Source organism: Alosa sapidissima, chromosome 9 (assembly GCF_018492685.1).
Source record: "Alosa sapidissima isolate fAloSap1 chromosome 9, fAloSap1.pri, whole genome shotgun sequence".
Taxonomy (NCBI): Eukaryota; Metazoa; Chordata; class Actinopteri; order Clupeiformes; family Clupeidae; genus Alosa; species Alosa sapidissima.
This window is the reverse complement of record NC_055965.1, coordinates 7482652-7501405: the sequence shown is the minus strand read 5'-3', so window position 1 is coordinate 7501405 and position 18754 is coordinate 7482652. Positions and strand designations below refer to the sequence as shown.

The 18754-nt window shown below is 47.7% G+C and overlaps 1 protein-coding gene across 3 annotated transcripts; it reads left to right on the top strand.

Annotated features, from left to right (window-relative positions):
- The first annotated feature begins 103 nt into the window (after positions 1-103).
- micall1a (MICAL-like 1a) lies at positions 104-18754 on the top strand. Of its 3 annotated transcripts, none has more exons than XM_042103058.1 (17): positions 104-248; positions 1021-1147; positions 4965-5013; positions 6942-7083; positions 8591-8691; positions 10151-10275; positions 10539-11173; positions 11791-11854; positions 12010-12437; positions 12883-13286; positions 13913-14047; positions 14476-14602; positions 15945-16035; positions 17360-17433; positions 17555-17669; positions 18141-18187; positions 18305-18754. In XM_042103058.1, exons 1-17 carry the CDS (start codon positions 203-205, stop codon positions 18430-18432), a joined length of 2838 nt encoding a protein of 945 aa, XP_041958992.1. In that variant the 5' UTR covers positions 104-202; the 3' UTR covers positions 18433-18754. The 3 variants fall into 3 exon arrangements, with proteins under 3 accessions (XP_041958992.1, XP_041958990.1, XP_041958993.1); XM_042103056.1 differs by having other exon boundaries at positions 12841-13286; XM_042103059.1 differs by lacking the exons at positions 104-248; positions 1021-1147 and adding an exon at positions 3673-3943 and having other exon boundaries at positions 12841-13286.

The following is an 18754-nucleotide window of genomic DNA, read 5'->3' as shown; positions in this document are numbered from 1 at the left end:
AATACAATATTTAGAAAGAGTCTACAGTTTAGCTTCAGAAAGTCTACAGCAGCAACTCAAATGCATAATCCCCTTGTGGTTATACAAATGACTGCCGTGATGGGCTGAGCGCGAGTTCAGCCGGCCAGTCATGATTCATTGCACGGCAGCCAAGGCAGCACGGTGATTACTAGGCTGCTGTGCTCTGTAACGTTAGGTCTCAATGAATGTTCCTCAGAACAGAAGACAACCAGGTGGAGGTATCCATGGTGTGGGACAAAGATTTATTCTGCTCATGACTGCTTGAAGGATGACAGACTGACGGATTGGACTAACTGTATTTGGAACCTAACCAAGTCGATTTTAACCAGGCTTTCGTCGAGCTAACACAGCTAGCGCTAGCAAGCTAAGAAATTGACGTTGTTTCCTTGCAATGAGTTTGGCTGAAGTTGTTCACAGAAGAGTACAGGCATTTACAACAAAGGCAACTGCATGTATGTCGCTGTAACATAACTCTGTGCTTATGTTATGTTTTGGGCTTTGCGTTCTGCAGTCTGAAACTTTTTAATTTGTTTTTGCTGAACGTTTGAATTGACGCATCCATGGCTGTTTGGCTGGGTTGGCCAGTCCAAGTCAACGTTACATTGTGTTAGCTGAATCTGTAAACGCCTGAGCAAGAAATGTTCGATGCTGGATGGCATGGCAGCAAGAATGAGCTGTTTCTTTCTTTTGAATACATATCATGTTTTTTGGATGGACGTTTCCGACGTAAATGACTGTCTCCGTATTGCATGAGCGAATATGATTTTGTGACCTGCATTTTGTCGACCGACCAGCTAGTTGTTTAGCAAGCTACCCAACCTTGTGTGAAGTCCTGGGAGTGATATCGGGTGTTGGCTCACCACCCCGCTTAGACTAACTGAGACAAGGCTCGCTAACTTTGATTTTGCCCTTGCTGAAATATCTGGATCGTTCGGCACCGCAAGACAGACCTTTCTTTTTTCTTTGTATGTGCATTTTTAATAATGGGGTCGCTTAAAGCTCTTCAAGAGTGGTGTAGGATACAATGCGAGGGTTACAACGATGTGGACGTAAGGGATATGACAACGTCCTTCAGAGATGGCCTGGCGTTTTGTGCCATCATCCACAGACACAGACCGGATTTGATGTAAGTGTGTGAAATATTGTGTTTAAAATATTAAACATGTTTAGCATAGCAGCTATGCCTAAAGCTGTCAGAATGATGGTTGACACATTGCGGGGTCGAGGCTGATTGGGGATGATGGGCACAGTGCTGTGAATGACGTGGTACAGGTGTGAATCACACCACCTCGTCCATGTCGACATTCAGGTGGGGAGACCGCAAACTCATGGTGTAATGTTATGTACAGTGACTGTGGAAAGAGAAAGATGAATATGTGCTGTGAATGTAAAAAAAAAGTTCTATGTCATTTCTTATAAATCAGTGGAAGCGTGGACATAGCCTGCCCAGGCCAGTGTGATGTCTGATCCGACTGACTCATCCAAGACCATACCAATCATAGTCTTGCTGTTATGGCAGACTATGATTGGTATGGTCTTGTGGTATGGTATGTCTATGTCTGGGCACATTGTTTTCTTGATGAATCGAGAATGTTTAGTAGTGCCAGCCCCTACCATAGGCCTATAAGTCTTGGCCTAAATGTGTAACGTTTCTGTGTTGTGCGCAACTGTGTTGTGCGCAGATATCTCCTCTTACGTAAAGTTAAGGTTAATCCTCACATGGCCAGTAAACAGACACATTGCGATAAGATAAGTATTTAGTTTGGTGAACCTGTTGGCAAAGCATTGGCTGTTCTCAAGATGTCTACAGGATTAGCTCACTAAATCGTGTGACCTGTCGGCTGGGCTGGTTCAATGTAAACTTTGGGATGAGAGAGTTGTTTTAAACTTGACACCACATGGCCGCATAAGTCACTATATTTGGGTGTCTTGGCGCAAGCATTGTCTGAAAACAGTTGTGTCGTATGCTGCGCTCATAATGTGAGTTCCAAATGAGCTTAAATGGAAGACGGTTTGCTTCTCATTTTGGCGTCCCAAATAGTCTGCTAACCTCTATAACGGAACAGCAGTCCAGTCCAAAGGGCCTTGTTAGCCAGCCTTGAGCTAGTGAACTGAAGTTGAGGTCCCTGCGTCCGCTCGTTCCTAATGGCAAGGCGGAAAGCTCAATGTACCGTGTATAATCTTCTGTGATGTCCGCGGCCCTACTGTAACAACACCGCCAGCGCACAGTGTACTCAACTAGCCCCAGCCGTCCCAGACTGCGGCAGTTAGACAGCCTCTTACATCAAGGCCACAGAGTTGCTGTATCAACAGGACAGTACAGCCAAGATTGGACACCAGACCAAGAGATGTGATGAGAGGATTTCTGCCAGGCAATTCACTGCCATGTTCTTAGTTTTCAATATATATTTTTGAGTGTTGTTCACTTTGGCAACATTTTTATATTGAATCTGTAGTCTAAAGTGTATGATCACCTCTCTGCCTATGAGTTGATGTTTAAGTGTAGAGTCCACAGATACACTGCTTTTGTATTTTTACCTGTAGATCTTTGTGACACGCTGGAGTATGTAAATAAGTCAACTAAGCCACACACACACACCATATCATTCTATGTGAAATTGGGACTTGGGTAGGCCTTGTCCCCTAAGACTGATCTGGACAGACAGTTTGTCAGGCTAATCCACGGCCAGGGCCTCTGCCTGTCACTTTACATTTGGCTCCATGCCCTGCTCTACCCTGCACCACACAGAGCACTGCACTGCACCCACCCAGCACTTAGTGGCATCACGTCCGACTGAACTTGTACTGTAGTACTCTGAGAAATCAAATGCCATTAGGAATTAATGCTTTTCGTATGCAGGGGATGGAATGGTTTCTGGCACGTAACTTGTGCCTGTTGACATTCATCTGGTCAGTACGACATTGCAGTGGTCAGGATTTACTGAAATTCCACCCCAGTTTAAACAACTCCACAAGGATGCTTAGCTTGTACTCTCCTAATATCGAGTGTCATTAAATGAACCATGACTGTAGAGTGTGAGAATGGAATAACCTCTTGCATATGACGTTGTGTTATGCCAGCTATTAGCCTACAGTACAGCCTAAACACATCAATTGTGTATGATGGACCTGAAGGGTTTTTGTTTGGTCTTCACTGCATGTGAGTTCATAACCTCACGTGCACTCTCTCTCTCTTGTTCTCACTCTCGCTCTCATTCAGGGCTCTCACTGTTTCCTTATCCAGCCTTTCTGTTCACCTTTTTAAGCAGTCTACTTCTAGTGACTGTTTCTCATCCTCAGTTGTAAGGCTAGATGTCGTCCTCCTTTTCTTCACATGTCTCCACTTCTCCTTTTTTCACTCCTTCTCTGCCTACACACTTTCCTTTACTGCTGATTTGTGTGTAGCCACAATTGCAAAATGTGTTATGTGCACAGCAGAGGGCTGAGAGCAGAGCCAGTCGTATTTGCTGCTGGGCTGCGGCATTATCATCAACCGCACCATCTCTCTTCCCCAAACGCGCAGTGTCATGGCGCCAGGCTGCTCCGCTTTAAATCATGTGGCGGCGGCTGCTGCTGCGGCTGCTGGACGAGGCTGGCAGCGCTGAGCACAGAGAACAGCTGACGCGTGAAGCCAGGGGCCTGTCGGGCGCTGTCCCAGTTCCAGTTTCACCCCACCCCTCCTATAACACCCCCCACCCCACTCACACACACACACACACAAACACTCACACATACCCTCAAACTCTTCACTGTCTCTGCACTGCAGTCGGACTTCTCTGTGATCTTGCGACTTCACGCTCGCCGCTTTTCACTGACTGCTGAGCCCCTGTCTGTCCTTCAGCAGTGCGACAGTCGCTCACAACCACCAAGGGCACAGCAAACGGGTGGACGAGGAGGAGGTTTATGTGTTGTTCAATGAACGGTGAGGGTAGCAGCCATGTTTGTTTTCCCCCCCACCTTTCACCCCAGCAAGGTGTTGTTATGCGGGCCGGCCGACTGTGCGACCTGTCCGCATTTAGCCAGGTTTAGCTAAGTGCATTTGCAGACACGGGAGTTAGATTAGCCGCGGCCAACAGAGGACGCTTTGTTCCAGGCAGGAGCCAGCGGAGCCTCGTGTGGGCCCACACAACAGCAGCCCAGAGCCTCTGTTCTGTGGGTCGGATTTCCCTCTCCCTCTCTCATGCTGTGTCAATGCATGAACGAATGAATGACTGTATTTGTTTGAAGGAGAAATGTCCGTAAGATTTCCATCTCCGGGCTGTGGAGAGGACAGGCGTGGTCACAGAAAGGACCATCTTGTGTGTGTTCAGCTCATAGACCCGCTGCAGTGGGTTGTGATTAATGTGGTCTTTTTCTTCAAATGTTGATGACCCTTCAGAATAAACATGTTTTGCCTTGAAGCTATTTTTAAATAAACAGCTTTTGCAAGCCTCGAAGCACTTCGAAGTTTCAAATTGACAATTGACAGTGAAATAATGTTGTACTTTGTGCAGTATAAGTAAGATGGAGAATCGACCCATTTTGGCAGATTGCTTGTGTCCTATAGCTATAGGCCTATGCCAGATTCAAGTGACATGATAATGTTGCCTCTGGGCCCATAATATTTTTGGATCCTGCTGTAGAATATTATTTAGATACAAAAATGAAATACTAAAGCAGTCAGTCTGATATTCATGGTCCTGAGAATGTGTAACTTCATTAATTATAGACTGCGTATTGAGGCTCAGTTGGTGAGGTCAGGGGATTGGCTTTGTTTAATATAATGTTCTCTGATAGATGTACATTTTAATCCTCTTGATGAAGCGCAGATTCAGTCCTGCAGCATGTCAGAGTCTGAGTGTAATAATGTGGTCCAGCAGTTGAACCTAATGCGGTACAAATGTTGATGTAAATCCTTGATGTATTTCTGTCTCCCTCACTCCTGTTTGCTCTCTTCCTTCTAGTGACTTCGACTCCCTCTCCAAAGAAAATGTCTACGAGAACAACCGCCTGGTGAGTCATGCACTCCCGCAGGTCTAGGTGCTCCGTCTGAGGAGTCTGGTGTAGCTGATGACACAGTGAGACATTGGGTGTGTGTGTGCGTGTGCCCGCTACTAGTGACCTCACGTTTCAGTGCTGTAATTAGAGGCTCCCTGTAAGGTCTGAGTATGCCCCAGTTTGACTACCTCATGTCTTTGGAGCTTGTGTGTGTGAGTCAGAGAACATGAAGCAACAACAGTTAGTTGTCAGGTGTGACATGTCACATACGGTCAGAGTTGATGATTCATGATCTGCTGTGTGTGTGTGTGTGTGTGCGTGTGTACGATTTGTACAATTTGACATCATTTGCAATCTAAAATAAACGTTTTGAGGGAGAGAAGGGTTTTGTAGCTTTTTGCAACAGATTCCATTAGAATGATCTTTTTCCATTGTCTTGTGTGTAAATCTCTGGGTGCGGTATGGCCCATGTGAGTTACTTTCATCAGAACATTTCTCAGTAGTCACAGAAAGCTAGTTTAGTTTCAGAGTGGTGAATTGAACAACTATGGCTTTCTTTGGCTTGAACATATTTTAGGAAATATTTACTGATTTGTAGCACAACTTACACAAAGAGTTAAGAATAAATGAATGAATTAAAATAATAAATAAACATTAGAGTAAAGTTTAATATCCTGAAAGAGAAAGGGGTTATTTTCAAGTGAATGGGGAGGAGATGCTACAAATATTAAAATAGTTTAGTAACATTTAAATGTCTCTGGTGTGTTTTGTTTGGTCCTTGGTTAAAAGATAATGTACGCTGTTTTGGATAAAAGCGTCTGCTAACGAATTTAAATACAAATTATAAACATAAACAAACGCGACTTCCTGCCCAATCGCTGACTGCACCTGTAAAGTTGCACTTCAGACTTGTTGGAAGAAAATGTCTACATTTCTTTCCTGTGAAGCATCTAGACTACTTCATTATCACTGCTCCATGACCATAAAAGCCATCATCAGTGTCCCCGGTTATCAGCTGTTTCTTGGAACAGGATAGAAGGCCCACAGCTGCATTAGTTTGTACGCCATCCTTTGAATCATTTGAATTACAGTCCAATAAGTAAGGACTCCACATGTCGGCGGGCCACATCAGAAGTGCTCTCAGAGGCATTTTCATCCGAGAGATTGGCGGCTCTCCAGCCACATCAGCCTAGATCAAGCAGCGATGCATTGAAGTACAAGAAGACACACACACACACACTCTCACACACACACACACACAGAGTACAAAGGCCAACTTGTGTTTGTCTCTGTGAGTTGTGGTTCCTCCCCATTCTCTTGCTCTCCAGTTTCATCCAGAGAGGACAATAGAGAGACAGTCATCACATGAGTCTGCATTGCAAGGCAATTGCTCAGTGCCGGAGTGATCATGTTAACCTGTGAGGTCCACTCAAGTCCAGCGGCTGCTTGGACCTTTTTGGATTTTGGAGTTTTTGTACTTGCATGAGATTATGCTAATGGACTGGGAACATAACAGTCGTGCATTAGGGCCATTAAAGTTGCTATTTGAAGTCATCTAAAATAATTCATAAACCTCTAATACTCTACAGTCTATCTGTGTAAAGATATCTGTGATATCAGATATCTGTGCGTCTCTGTTGCTCAGGTAACCCTCAGGCAAAGGGTTAGTAATGCATTTTCTGACAATCTGATTGGCTCTTCATTAATAGAGAACAAGACTTGCAGATACAGATCTTCTATTATATTACAGATTCACTCTCTCATTTTTCCCATAGTGAGTTGTCTCCTCTCTTATAATATCTATTGACTATCAAGTGATGTTTGACTTTTCCTTAACAGCCTAGTTCACAACCATAATGATTAGCTCGGTGGAAAATAAATCACTGATAAAATCCTTGTCTACTGATCTGCCTGTATCTAATCCTACCATTTCCCCCCACCAGGCATTTGAGGTGGCAGAGTCCGAGCTTGGCATCCCAGCTTTGCTGGACGCTGAGGACATGGTGTCCATGAAAGTGCCTGACCGGTTGAGCATCATCACATACGTCTCTCAGTATTACAACTTCTTCACCAACAAGTCTCACGGTGAGCGCCACCGACACACAAGAATGTGTTACGAACTAAAAGGGTGCGATCCGCAAATTTAATTAAATAAAGGAGAGCCCTATCCTCTAAGCCTAATGCACTTGCCCTATGTGATGGCGGTGGTTTGGAAGTAGGTCTTAAGTGTCCGTGGATGAGTGTGTACCTGTAAGAGCTTGGTGGGGCTTAGTGAGGGGAGCCCTACCTGTAAGAGCTTGGTGGGGCTTAGTGAGGGGAACCCTACCTGTAAGAGCTTGGTGGGGCTTAGTGAGGGGAGCCCTACCTGTAAGAGCTTGGTGGGGCTTAGTGAATCTTTTATTGTTTATAGTTCAGCTTTATTTTTCTTTCTTTGGTGGTGGTTGTCCAAACGATAGGTTACTCTTGAATGGCACAGGTTTCGGAGACCCACAAAGGGTAACTAAGTTGAAGGGAAATGGGCCACAGCTCCAGCTGAGCGGGTCCTAATTGTGAGCCGGGAAGGCCAGGGCAGGTCTTTTAAACAAAGCGATGGTTCGGAGTAATTTCACCCTAGGGTCCTTTGCACCACACTGCGTCGACGTTTCTTCCGTGATTTGGGAAAAGCCCGTAAAAGTCCTGGCAGGAAGCATGCATAAGGGTGTAGATCCAGGAATGCACTAATATATTGTTCGTAGTCCAGTTTGCAACAATTATTAGTTAACACTAAGTTGTAAACACTTCGGAAAAAAATATTAAAAACTGGATATACCAAAAAACGTTGATGTAATCGCTTCCTGCCAGGACTTTTTACGGGCTTTTCCCAAATCACAGAAGAAAGGTCGACGCAGCGGTATAGTAGCAGATGCAGAGGTAAGTGTTATTTAAATAAACTCCTTAAAACTCCTGGTGCACTTACAAACTTTCTAATGCCTCGTTATTGGACTAAAGGTCATAGTTGTACTACTGTAGAAGTTTGGTACCATTCAGGGCATTATTAGTGGGGTAATTTACGAGATAAAAATTGGTTCCATTACGACTGCAGAACGTCATTAGTTTCTGACAGTGCTACTCGACCAGGGTTCGACCAAGGGAAAAAAGGTTCTGGGAGGGTGTTTGGCTCGGGGTCATGGTGCAAAGGACCCTAGGGTGAAATTACTCCGAACCATTGCTTTAAACAATTATCCACAGGTAGTGACATCACTGAAGTCCTGCCTGTTAGTCAGCCAGTCTGTTTTTCCCACCAAGTGGCCTAACTTGCCTATCCTAACAAATGGACTAAACTGTCACATCCTTTAATGAAGCATATGTTGGCAATACATGGTGTCACTCCTCGTCTACTTTGTCAGTACACAAGTTCAAGTAGTTTATTGTCATGTACTTATAAAAGGAATGAATATTTTGCTTAAGAACCAGCTCAACTTTAAAGAATAAATGAGAAGTAGTAATTAAAAAGGTAATATATATGGGGTGTGTGGGGACACTTGTCAGATCTTGCATAAGGTTACTTAAAGTGCTCTTGAGAAATCACACCTATCCCTGATTATGTCTCCAGCCAATCCCCCCTGCATGAAGAGACCCAGTGGTACAGGCCAAATAGAACCAGCTCTGAAGAGACTGGTTGCCCCCCTGGAAGACAGAGTGGTAGAGCCTGAGGTAAGCAGAACACCAGTCGTCTAAACTGTGCCTGCAGATGATTCTGTTACATGCACCCCCCTTGCAACCAGGCCACACATGACCTCACTATCTCCTTGCACGTGTTCAAAACAATTTCACTGAATTGCTCAACACAAATTAATGTGGACTATCATTCAGCATGGATGTGGATTGGGCTTGTTTGCCAGAAAAATATTGCACTACCCTAATAAATAAGCAATTTCACTATTTAAGTATGAATGAATCCCACATGGTCAGCACTGTTTATGAAACCCAAATTGCTTATAGGTGTAAGCGAATGATATTTGAATGACCCGTAGCTTATATGTGGGTACTATTGAACTACTACTAGGATATTGAAGGAAGCAAACCAGGACCACGTCGCCGTGGGTACTTTGCATGGGTGGTGTTGAATTGATTAGAAGGGGGCCTCAGTCACTCTCAAACGTGTTGATGTCTTGTCCCCAGCAATGAACTGGTGCATGTGGAAGGGAGCAGCACAGCTCCGATCAGTTTAACGTAGGAGTGTCGGCCATGATGCATATCCAATCTACGGGGGAGGGAGAGCTAGAGTTTGTGCATGTTGAGGCCTTATCTGTCTGAAGTGAATGCTCTGGTGCTAACTTCTGTCACGCTTTTCAAGTCTGTAAAGAGACTACTCCTCATTCTGTCTCTCTCTCTCTCTCTCTCTCTCTCTCTCTCTCTCTCTCTCTCTCTCTCTACGTCTTCTCTTCCGCATGCACTTACCCCCCCATCTCTCCTGTCCTCTGGCTCTTCCCCCCTTCTTTAGACGGAAACCCACCCCTCTCCTCCCTCCTCTTCCTCCTCCTCCTCTTCCTCATCTTCCTCCTCCTCGTCCTCTTCCTCCTCCTCGTCTCTGATATCCCCTCCTCTCTGTGATCCTGTGCCTAGACAGTAGGAATGGGGGGGTTGCTGTAGGGGGGGTGTCAAATCCGTTAGGTCAGTCCCATTTTTAACTTTTCTAATCTCCACACTTTTCTAATCTCCACACTTTAACTGTATCTGCCAAACTAACCTCCATTTTCTATAGAGCAACAGTTTAGTCTCAATGTGTTGGAATCGTGCTACTAACTCTTTAAACATATCGAATGAGCACAGCTCGGCAATTGCTAACTCATGCTAATTTCCGACGGATGTCATCCCAGTAGCAATATTTCTTATTAAGCCAATGACATTGTATTGAATCGACACAACCCAGGAGGCAACACACTTGAAATGTCCGGTAGCTTCCAATAACAGATGATAAACAAACCAAAAAAAGGGTTCACAAATAAACAAATAAACAATGATATGACATTACCAAATCGGTTCCGGTTTTTGATCCTGACTCTCCATTTGATCTCCCCGCCTTCCCTTCCATAAAACACCCCCACCTCCTCCTCCACCTCCTCCTCCGCCTCCCTCCTCCGTCTGGTCTCCCGTGGCTGCGTCTGCGCAGACGGGCGCGATGGGCGCCCCCAAACGCAGCACTCTGAGCAGCACCTGCGCTGCCTGCGGGAAGCATGTGCACCTGGTGCAGAGGTTCCTGGTCGACGGCAAGCTCTACCACCGGAACTGCTTCAGGTGAATGGCCAGGCCTGTTTTCCATATCGCCGTCAGAGACTGCACCCCAGCAGACAGAATCCAGTGAACTGAGACATGCATTTATTTGTTATGCTTAAAATGTATGTCTTTAACGGTGCATGTCTTTTTTGTTAAGCCAAATTGCTTTTGTTTTTAGACAGTTCAGATAATTTTAGGAAATGAATGACCATTTTCCAGAATTCCAGAACAGTTTTTCAAAGCTGAACTGCTGACCGCATTATCACCTCTGATTGCATTTTCAGATGTAAGGAGTGTAGCAGCACCTTGCTTCCAGGATCTTACAAACCCGGAAGTGATGCAGGTTCCCTGGTCTGCACACATCACTTCGCCAGGTCCTCCTCATCCAATCAGAATGGCAGACCGGATCTTAGCAAACAGCCGGGAATGCCTGCAAGGATTCGTCCTAAAAGGCCTGAAACTCCACCCAAAGGGAGGAGCTTGGACAGACCAGCGCCCACTGAGAACGCTGCTAGTCCCCAGGCCACGGCCTTACCAGACCCGGCTACCAAATCAGACTCTATGGAGAGAGAGACCGAGAAAGAAAAGAGTGTGGCCGAGAGAGTGGCCGAGAAGGGAGGAGAAACGAGCGACAGCGTGAAGGAGGAGACGGCACCACCTAAGTCGTCCACTCCACCCAATCCCTTCGACGAGACGGACGAGGAAGAGGAAGAGGAGGAGGAGAAGAGAGGGCAGGATGAAAATGCGCAGAAGCCAGCACCGAGCACGTTAAACGGTGCCCCTCCCCATGCTCCACTGGGCCGAGGTGTGCCGGAGAGCAAGCCCGTGCCTGCCCCACGACGGCCAGCCGAGGTCACGCCTCCTCCTCGCCCCGCCCCGAGGAACATCCATCTGGTGGTGACCAGTCCAGCAGTAAACGGTTAGCAGGGTCATTGACCAACTTCTGTAGTCATCCATCACACAGAGCCTGCAGCTAGGGGCCCACATGTTAGAGAAGGGAGTTGTGGCCATGCTGACACCAGGAGTGCAGTAGAAACTGGAACTCCTATGACCCAGTCGTCAACTATTGATATTGTTTTTCATTTCCTCATCTGTGGTAAACTTGACTAGGAGCATGTTAGGTACACAGATACACAGATGCATTTCTTTGGTATGGAAGCTGCCAGACATAACTGCAGTCAAATGCTTTAAAATGAAAAATGTGACTGACAGATCAGAAAAAAGTTCTACTGCAGCTAATAGGAAAGGATTGTTGTGGCCATAGCAAGCATTTGACTGCCTTTTGATGTGCCGTCAAATGCTTTTGCTATGGCTCATTCCAAACCAGAGAATGTAATTTATTTTGCCTTTTTAATGTCCTTACCTTTACTCTGATTGCAATACTGGTTGTGTAACCAACAAGCAGGTTATCAGCCGTAGCACCCTTTGGACATTGTCCAATATCTGTACAGTCTCAGAGTGGTTAGATATTTCCTTGTTGTTTGGTAAAGGTCGGGACGTTAGTCGGTGGTGACATGCTCTGCTCTCTCTCCCCAGGGGATCCAAACGATCGCCGGCGATCAGCCCCCGTCCCCCGCGAACGATCACACTCCCCTGGAAGGTAAGAGGGGCCGATTCCCAGCATCCTTTGGGCCTCACTCCCCTCATTCATCTGTCACAGTGTACGTCTGAGTGCCTGTGTTTGTTTGTTTGTTTGTTCTTGTGAGCCTCATACATCTGGTCATGCCTGCTGCCCGTCTCTCTCACCCATCCCAGCTCCAGCCAATCCAGTGACACCCCCAAACCCAAAGACCCGCCCTGGCTGGCTCTCGTCCAGTCAGATACCAAGAAGAAACCGGCCCCTCCTCCCCCTCCTCCTCCCGGGCTTGGTGCATCTCAACGCACTGGCCCTGTTCCTTCTCTCAAAGGTGAGGGCTCGAGGCCCTGCACGCCCCCCCAGTCCAGCAACCCCTTCGACGACGATGAGGACGAGGAGGAGCTGGCCGAGGAGCTGGCGGACAGCTTGGCACCGCCATCGGCGTTGGCCAACCATCCCTGGTACAGCATCACGCAGGCGGCAGCAGCAGCAGAGGCCTCCGGCACAGACACGCCTCCCTGCCGAACTAGCCCCGCCCCCTCGGCCAGTCCAGGAAGTGGCCGAAAGAGGCGGCCGGCCCCCCGACCCCCACGGCCCTCCACTACAGGTCAGTCGCACGTGCTGACTGCAGTCTGAGAGATGATCCCAGTCAGCCCCACTGGACGAACTCTTGTGACAGAGATGGTTCGTTCTACAGGCATAGGGACATAGTCATGAGTTTTTAGTTTAATTAGTTAGTAGTTAGTTTGGCCTACTGATTATTAGTAAGAGTTTTTGCTGTAGGTAGTTACTAGTTAGTTACTGATGAGTGGAGCCTCATAACCGTTGTGCAAGTCACCCCATTGGTCCTTATGCATCTAACTGTTGTCTTCTTCTCCTGCTTGTGTCTCTTCATTCGCTCTTTCTTTTCCGACCTTCCTTCACGTCCTGCGTTGTCATTTCCTCTTTTTGTTGAACCTTATAAAAAAAATCTGGGTTTCTGTCCTCCTACCTGCTCCTCCTCCTCTCAGCTCCCTCCCTCTCTCAGCCCTCCTCTGCCTCTCCCTCCCCAGCCCTGAGCACAGAGAGCCTCTGCTCGTCCTCCTCTGACCACGGTCAGCCCACCTCCCAGCCCCCGGCCCCCACCTCCTCCTCCCCCTCCTCCGCCTCCTCCTCCGCTGGACCGCAGGAGCCCGCAGGTACGCACCCCTTCACCAAGAGCGTGTCGGAGCCCTCCATCAGTGGCCCGTCTCCACCGCCCTCGGACTCCCAGCTGCAGCAGCGTCGCTCCCCGAGCCCCTCCGCGCTGCCCGTGCTCGCACCGCCCACCAACACCAGCTCGGCGCCGGCCACGCCGCAGACCAGCCGCAGCGCGGGGCTCAAGGCGCCCAGGCCCCCGCCCCCGCGCCCCCCCACGACCTCCACGGGCTCTCTGTCCGCCGGGGCCTCGCCAGCCGATACCCCCACACACAGCAAGGTGAGCGGCAGCCAGGGAGATGCCCAGCTCAGATCAATTAACATTTGAATATATATATATTTTTTAAATCGTTTACATTATATGATGAGCTTCTGTGTAATATATGATTATGAACTTGTGTAAGGCTGTGTTCACACTTGGCATCTTTGTGACAGGAAAAGCTGGCCAGTGTGCAAAACATCTTCGATTACCATAATCATTTGTGCTAATCTAGAGTTGGTGTTGTCGGCTAGTTTTTCACACATACTGACCAGAAGTTTTCGAGACATGTCTAGATTTACTCAGTGAATGGATATTGGTGGTACAGTTGAAGTGTCGTATCCTAGCACACTGTGCTCCGAGTCGATCACAATAAGTTTCTCCACCGGCAACTTCTCCATTTTTGCTGGTTGTTATGGGAAACGACGGGTCTCACTACTATGTTTTGTAATTGATCCGCTGTCAAAAAAGCTCTTGACATAGGGTGTTTCTTTCTGAGAAGTCGAAAAAAAGCGATAGCATTATAATGTAAAACACACTGGCAGCCTCCAAAAAAACTCTGAATGTTAACACAGTTGAACTGTAATTCGTATAAAAGTTTTTGCTGCTCTTGTTCACCTGCTCCCTTCCGCTACCTGTCCATCCAGCGAACCTGTAAGGAGAACCCCTTCAACAGAAAGGCCTCCCCCTCCCACCCCTCCCCCACCTCCAGGCCACCCAAGGGCCCACGCCCTGCCCGGCCCCCGGCTCCTGGACACGGCTTCCCCCTCATCAAACGCAAGGTCAGGAGCCAGGAGGACCAGAGGGGTCAAGGGTCATTCATTTGTGTGTTTGTGTCCTTGAAGGTTAATGTTACATGGTGTGAATCGCAGGTCTCTCATGTAGCATTTTTATGGGATCGGAATGTGGTTAAGAACACAAAACAAAAAAGAGTATTATGCTCATTATATTGAATCTATATAGTGTATATTATGTATGATGTATTGAATGCATATAGTATGTATTTATATGCGGTTGATGTATTGAATGCACATTGAATGCTTTGTGCTTGTGCAAATCTGCATAAGAAATATCCATCAATGAGCAGGACCGGGACTTAAAAACCTTTTAAAGAATTACTGGGTGAGGGTTTATTCTGATGAAATGAACCATTGACAGACTGGAGGGGGTCAAACAGCTGATGTGTTGTGTGTGCTGTGGGTGCGTCCAGGTGCAGTCGGACCAGTACATCCCGGTGGAGGACATCCATGGGGAGATGGGCGACCTGGAGCGCCAACTGGACGAGCTGGAGCAGAGGGGCGTGGAGCTGGAGAAGAGACTCCGCGACTGCGGCAACGGTGAGACGGGGAGATGGGGAGGGAAAGTCTGGCGTGTGTGTGTGTGTGTGTGTGTGTGTGTGTGCGAGCTAAAAGAGAGAGAGAGAGAGAGTGTGTGTGTGTGAGAGGCTGGATCATGAATGGCTTGATGAAATTATATTATAAAGGCATGTATACACAGTCATGTAGAGGTCATGTACACAAGACAGGCACGGCTTTACAAATAACACCAGGAGAATTTAAGATGAAGTTTGATAAACTGATGTTAGGAGAAAGGTTGGCTAGATGGGTAGAAGTGATCGAATATCAGCCCCACGACTAAGACACTTCAGTAGGGAAGTGTTAACAGGCCCCATCATTCATGCAGTGGCAGACATGCATACAGAATAGCAAGCAACTGCTCGCCACCACTCCATCATCAGCCGCCATCTTCATTTGAAATTCAGATCAACTCTTCCACACAGGCTCTGTGCTGTTCTATGTTGAGGAAGTTGCAGGGACATGGGACAGAGTGACTGGTCAATAGAGAGAGACAAGGAGACGATGGCGTAGGAGAGAGTGACTTGGTCAGCATAGAGAGAGACAAGGAGACGATGGCGTAGGAGAGAGTGACTTGGTCAGCATAGAGAGAGACAAGGAGATGATGGCGTAGGAGAGAGTGACTTGGTCAGCATAGAGAGAGACAAGGAGACGGTCAGGGCTTAAAGTGTTCAGGCACCGTGCCTGAATTCAGGCGTGAGCTGGTATGCTCAAGATTTGAAAATAGGCAATGAGACTGTATATATGACGTCCTCATAAATGTCTGAAACTTCAGGCACAGACATTTTTATTGCTTTAAGCCCTGGAACAGCACAGCACACACAGAATAGCACACACACCAGGGCAGGAGGAGAACAGCACACACACCAGGGCAGGGGGAGAACAGCACACACACCAGGGCAGGGGAGGAGGCTGGGCGTCTGGAGAAACTAAGCAGAGTGCAGGGCGTGCGGTGATGCAAGCCATAGCCAGTAGTTACTTTCCTGTTGAGACGACTTCCTGATGCTGGTGTGGGCTCGACGTTTCGACTGCTAATAATATGCAGGGCCTGTTGTTGTCAGAGGAAACAGTGGGGAGGGTTATTCTTAAAACGTATTGAAACATGTCTGAAAACAATGAACTGTATGTGAATACAACCCACCAAAACCTCCTTGTGAGATATGTATATGCAAACCCAATTTGTCACTGAGTGACAATTTCACATCAGCATGTGTAAGTGTGTGGTGGGGTCTTATTTGTTGTAGATGGGGCTGAATGTACCCTCTCGGTTGAACAGATGTGGGTACTATAATGGTGAATGATGTTGCCTGATGAATTGTTTCAGATGAGGAAGAGGAGCATCTGCTGGTGGACTGGTTCACTCTGATTCATGAGAAACATCAGCTGGTGCGCAGGGAGGCCGAGCTGGTCTACACGTGAGTAGTGCCCCTCACACGCACACACACATGCCAACGTCCCACCTCACACGCGCACGTGCCAACGTCTCGCCTCACACGCACACACACATGCCAACGTCTCACCTCACACGCACACACACATGCCAACGTCTCACCTCACACACACACACACATGCCAATGTCTCACCTCACATGCACACGCACACACACATGTCAACGTCTCACCTCACACGCACACACACATGCCAACGTCTCACCTCACACACACACACACATGCCAATGTCTCACCTCACATGCACACGCACACACACATGCCAACGTCTCACCTCACACACACACACACATGCCAATGTCTCACCTCACATGCACACGCACACACACATGCCAACGTCTCACCTCACACGCACACACACATGCCAACGTCTCCTCTCACACGCACATACAAACGTCTCACACACACACACACACATGCCAACGTCTCACCTCACATGCACACACACAAGCCAACGTCTCCTCTCACACACACACACAAATGCCAATGTCTCCTCACACGCACATACAAACGTCTCACACACACACACACACATGCCAACGTCTCACCTCACACGCACACACACAAGCCAACGTCTCCTCTCACACACACACACAAATGCCAACGTCTCCTCACACGCACATACAAACGTCTCACACACACACACACACACACACACACACACACACACACACACACACACACATGCCAACGCCTCACCTCACATGCACACACACATATACACGTCTCACCTCACACGCACACACACATATACACGTCTCACCTCACACACACACACATGCCAACATCTAACCTCACACACACATACACACGTCTGACCTCACACGCGCGCACACACATACACACACATACACACGTCTAACCTCACATACACACGTCTGACCTCACACGCGCGCACACACACACACACACATGCCAACATCTAACCTCACACACACATACAGTACACACGTCTGACCTCACACGCGCGCACACACATACACACACATACACACGTCTGACCTCACACGCGCGCACACACATACACACACATACACACGTCTAACCTCACATACACACGTCTCACCTCACACACACACGCATGCCAACGTCTAACTGCACACGAACACACATACACACACATCTCACCTCACACACACACACACACACATGCCAACGTCTCACCTCACACGCACATACACATGCCAACGTCTCACTACTGTGGAGTGCCTGGGAGATTTTTAGTGTTGCAGCAAGTCAGTAAGTGTGTGTGTGTGTGTGTGTGTGTGTGTGTGTGTGTGTGTTTTCAGGGCCAAACAGCAGAATCTGGAGGAAAGACAGGCCGACGTGGAGTATGAACTGCGTTGTCTCCTTAACAAGCCAGGTGGGATTTAAAAAAAAAACAAAAAATCCATGGACTTTTAGACATCATTAGTCCAGAAAGAGCATGTTTGAGTACATCACCATAGCCTTAGTCTGACCACCACATCCTTTGCACCCCCCAGAAAAAGAGTGGACTGACGAGGACAAGAACCGTGAGAAGGAGCTGATGGCGGAGCTGGTCACCATCATCGAGCAGAGGAACCAGATCATTAACAACATGGATCAGGACAGGCAGAGGTAATCAAGCGCTCCACACCAACATCTCCACACCAACCAACCCCCCTTATCAGTCAGGGTCCAGGAACCAGCCACAGTAAATAATTAACCTTGAGTGACAAGAGGTGCTTTATGCCCATGGTGGTGACATGCTGGGGCAGTAGTGCTGTTGCTGCCTGACAGTGGGGTTGGCCTGGGTTTGAATCCCAAATCAGTGTCACTTTGGATAAAAGTGCCTGCTAACTTTATTAGCTCTCTATGCCTTTACTTTACTTGACTCTACTGTATTTTACTTTACTTTACTTCATGTTAGCTGCGAGTCATTTCCATCTGAGCCCCATATGTTTGCTGGACGGCTGCATCCGTCACAGTTTTCGTAGTTTCAGGGCTTGAATGTCCAGTGCACTAATGACCCTTGGGTCACCCTCGCCCTTACCCTTGGGCTGTATTGTCATTGGTGGTGATTGTCTCCACTTGACTTCTGTTTCATAGGGAGGAAGAGGAAGATAAGCTGTTGGCAGCCATGTTGAAAAGAAAAGGTGAGCCAACCAGGAGGACACGATTGGGTTCTCCCTTTGGAGATCATTGCCCTTCCTGATTTGCCTGATTTGTCTTCGGTGCTTGTCCCAACACTTCTCCTTCCTATGCCCTCTCAGATTTCCACAAAGAGGGAGACGAGCCGAAGAAGAAAGGAGCAAAGTTTAAGCCCATGAAGGTGTTGAAGAGACTGAGTCACAAGAGCGAGGGGCCCAAGGGTGGCAGCCCGCATAAGGACAAGAGTTGAGCTGGACCTGAAGCAGAGCGCCAGGCTGTCCTCCTCCTCCGCATCGCAGAAGGGACGCCACGATCGACTGAAAGTGACAGATGGAGATGGAGAGCGAGTGAGAGAAAGAAAGAAAGTAAGAAAGAAAGAGTGCTCAGGAGAGGACAGGCACTTTCAGTTTGACAAGATTTGGACTTCGACAACTGACCGCAACGTTCTTCCTGTGTCCGTTTATGTTATACTTCATCCAAAACACAGCCATGCATTGTGTAAGAGTTTGGTTTTGGGTTTTTTTACGCTGCCTTTGTGAACTGTGTGTGAGAGAGAGAGAGAGAGAGAGAGA

Excerpts from the sequence above, each read along its gene's own strand:
- micall1a (XM_042103056.1), top strand. The coding sequence starts at position 203 with ATGAATGTTCCTCAGAACAGAAGACAACCAGGTGGAGGTATCCATG. Across the intron at positions 1,148-4,964 it reads AGACACAGACCGGATTTGAT|TGACTTCGACTCCCTCTCCA; the intron begins GTAAGTGTGTGA and ends TCTTCCTTCTAG. Across the intron at positions 8,692-10,150 it reads ACAGAGTGGTAGAGCCTGAG|ACGGGCGCGATGGGCGCCCC; the intron begins GTAAGCAGAACA and ends GCGTCTGCGCAG.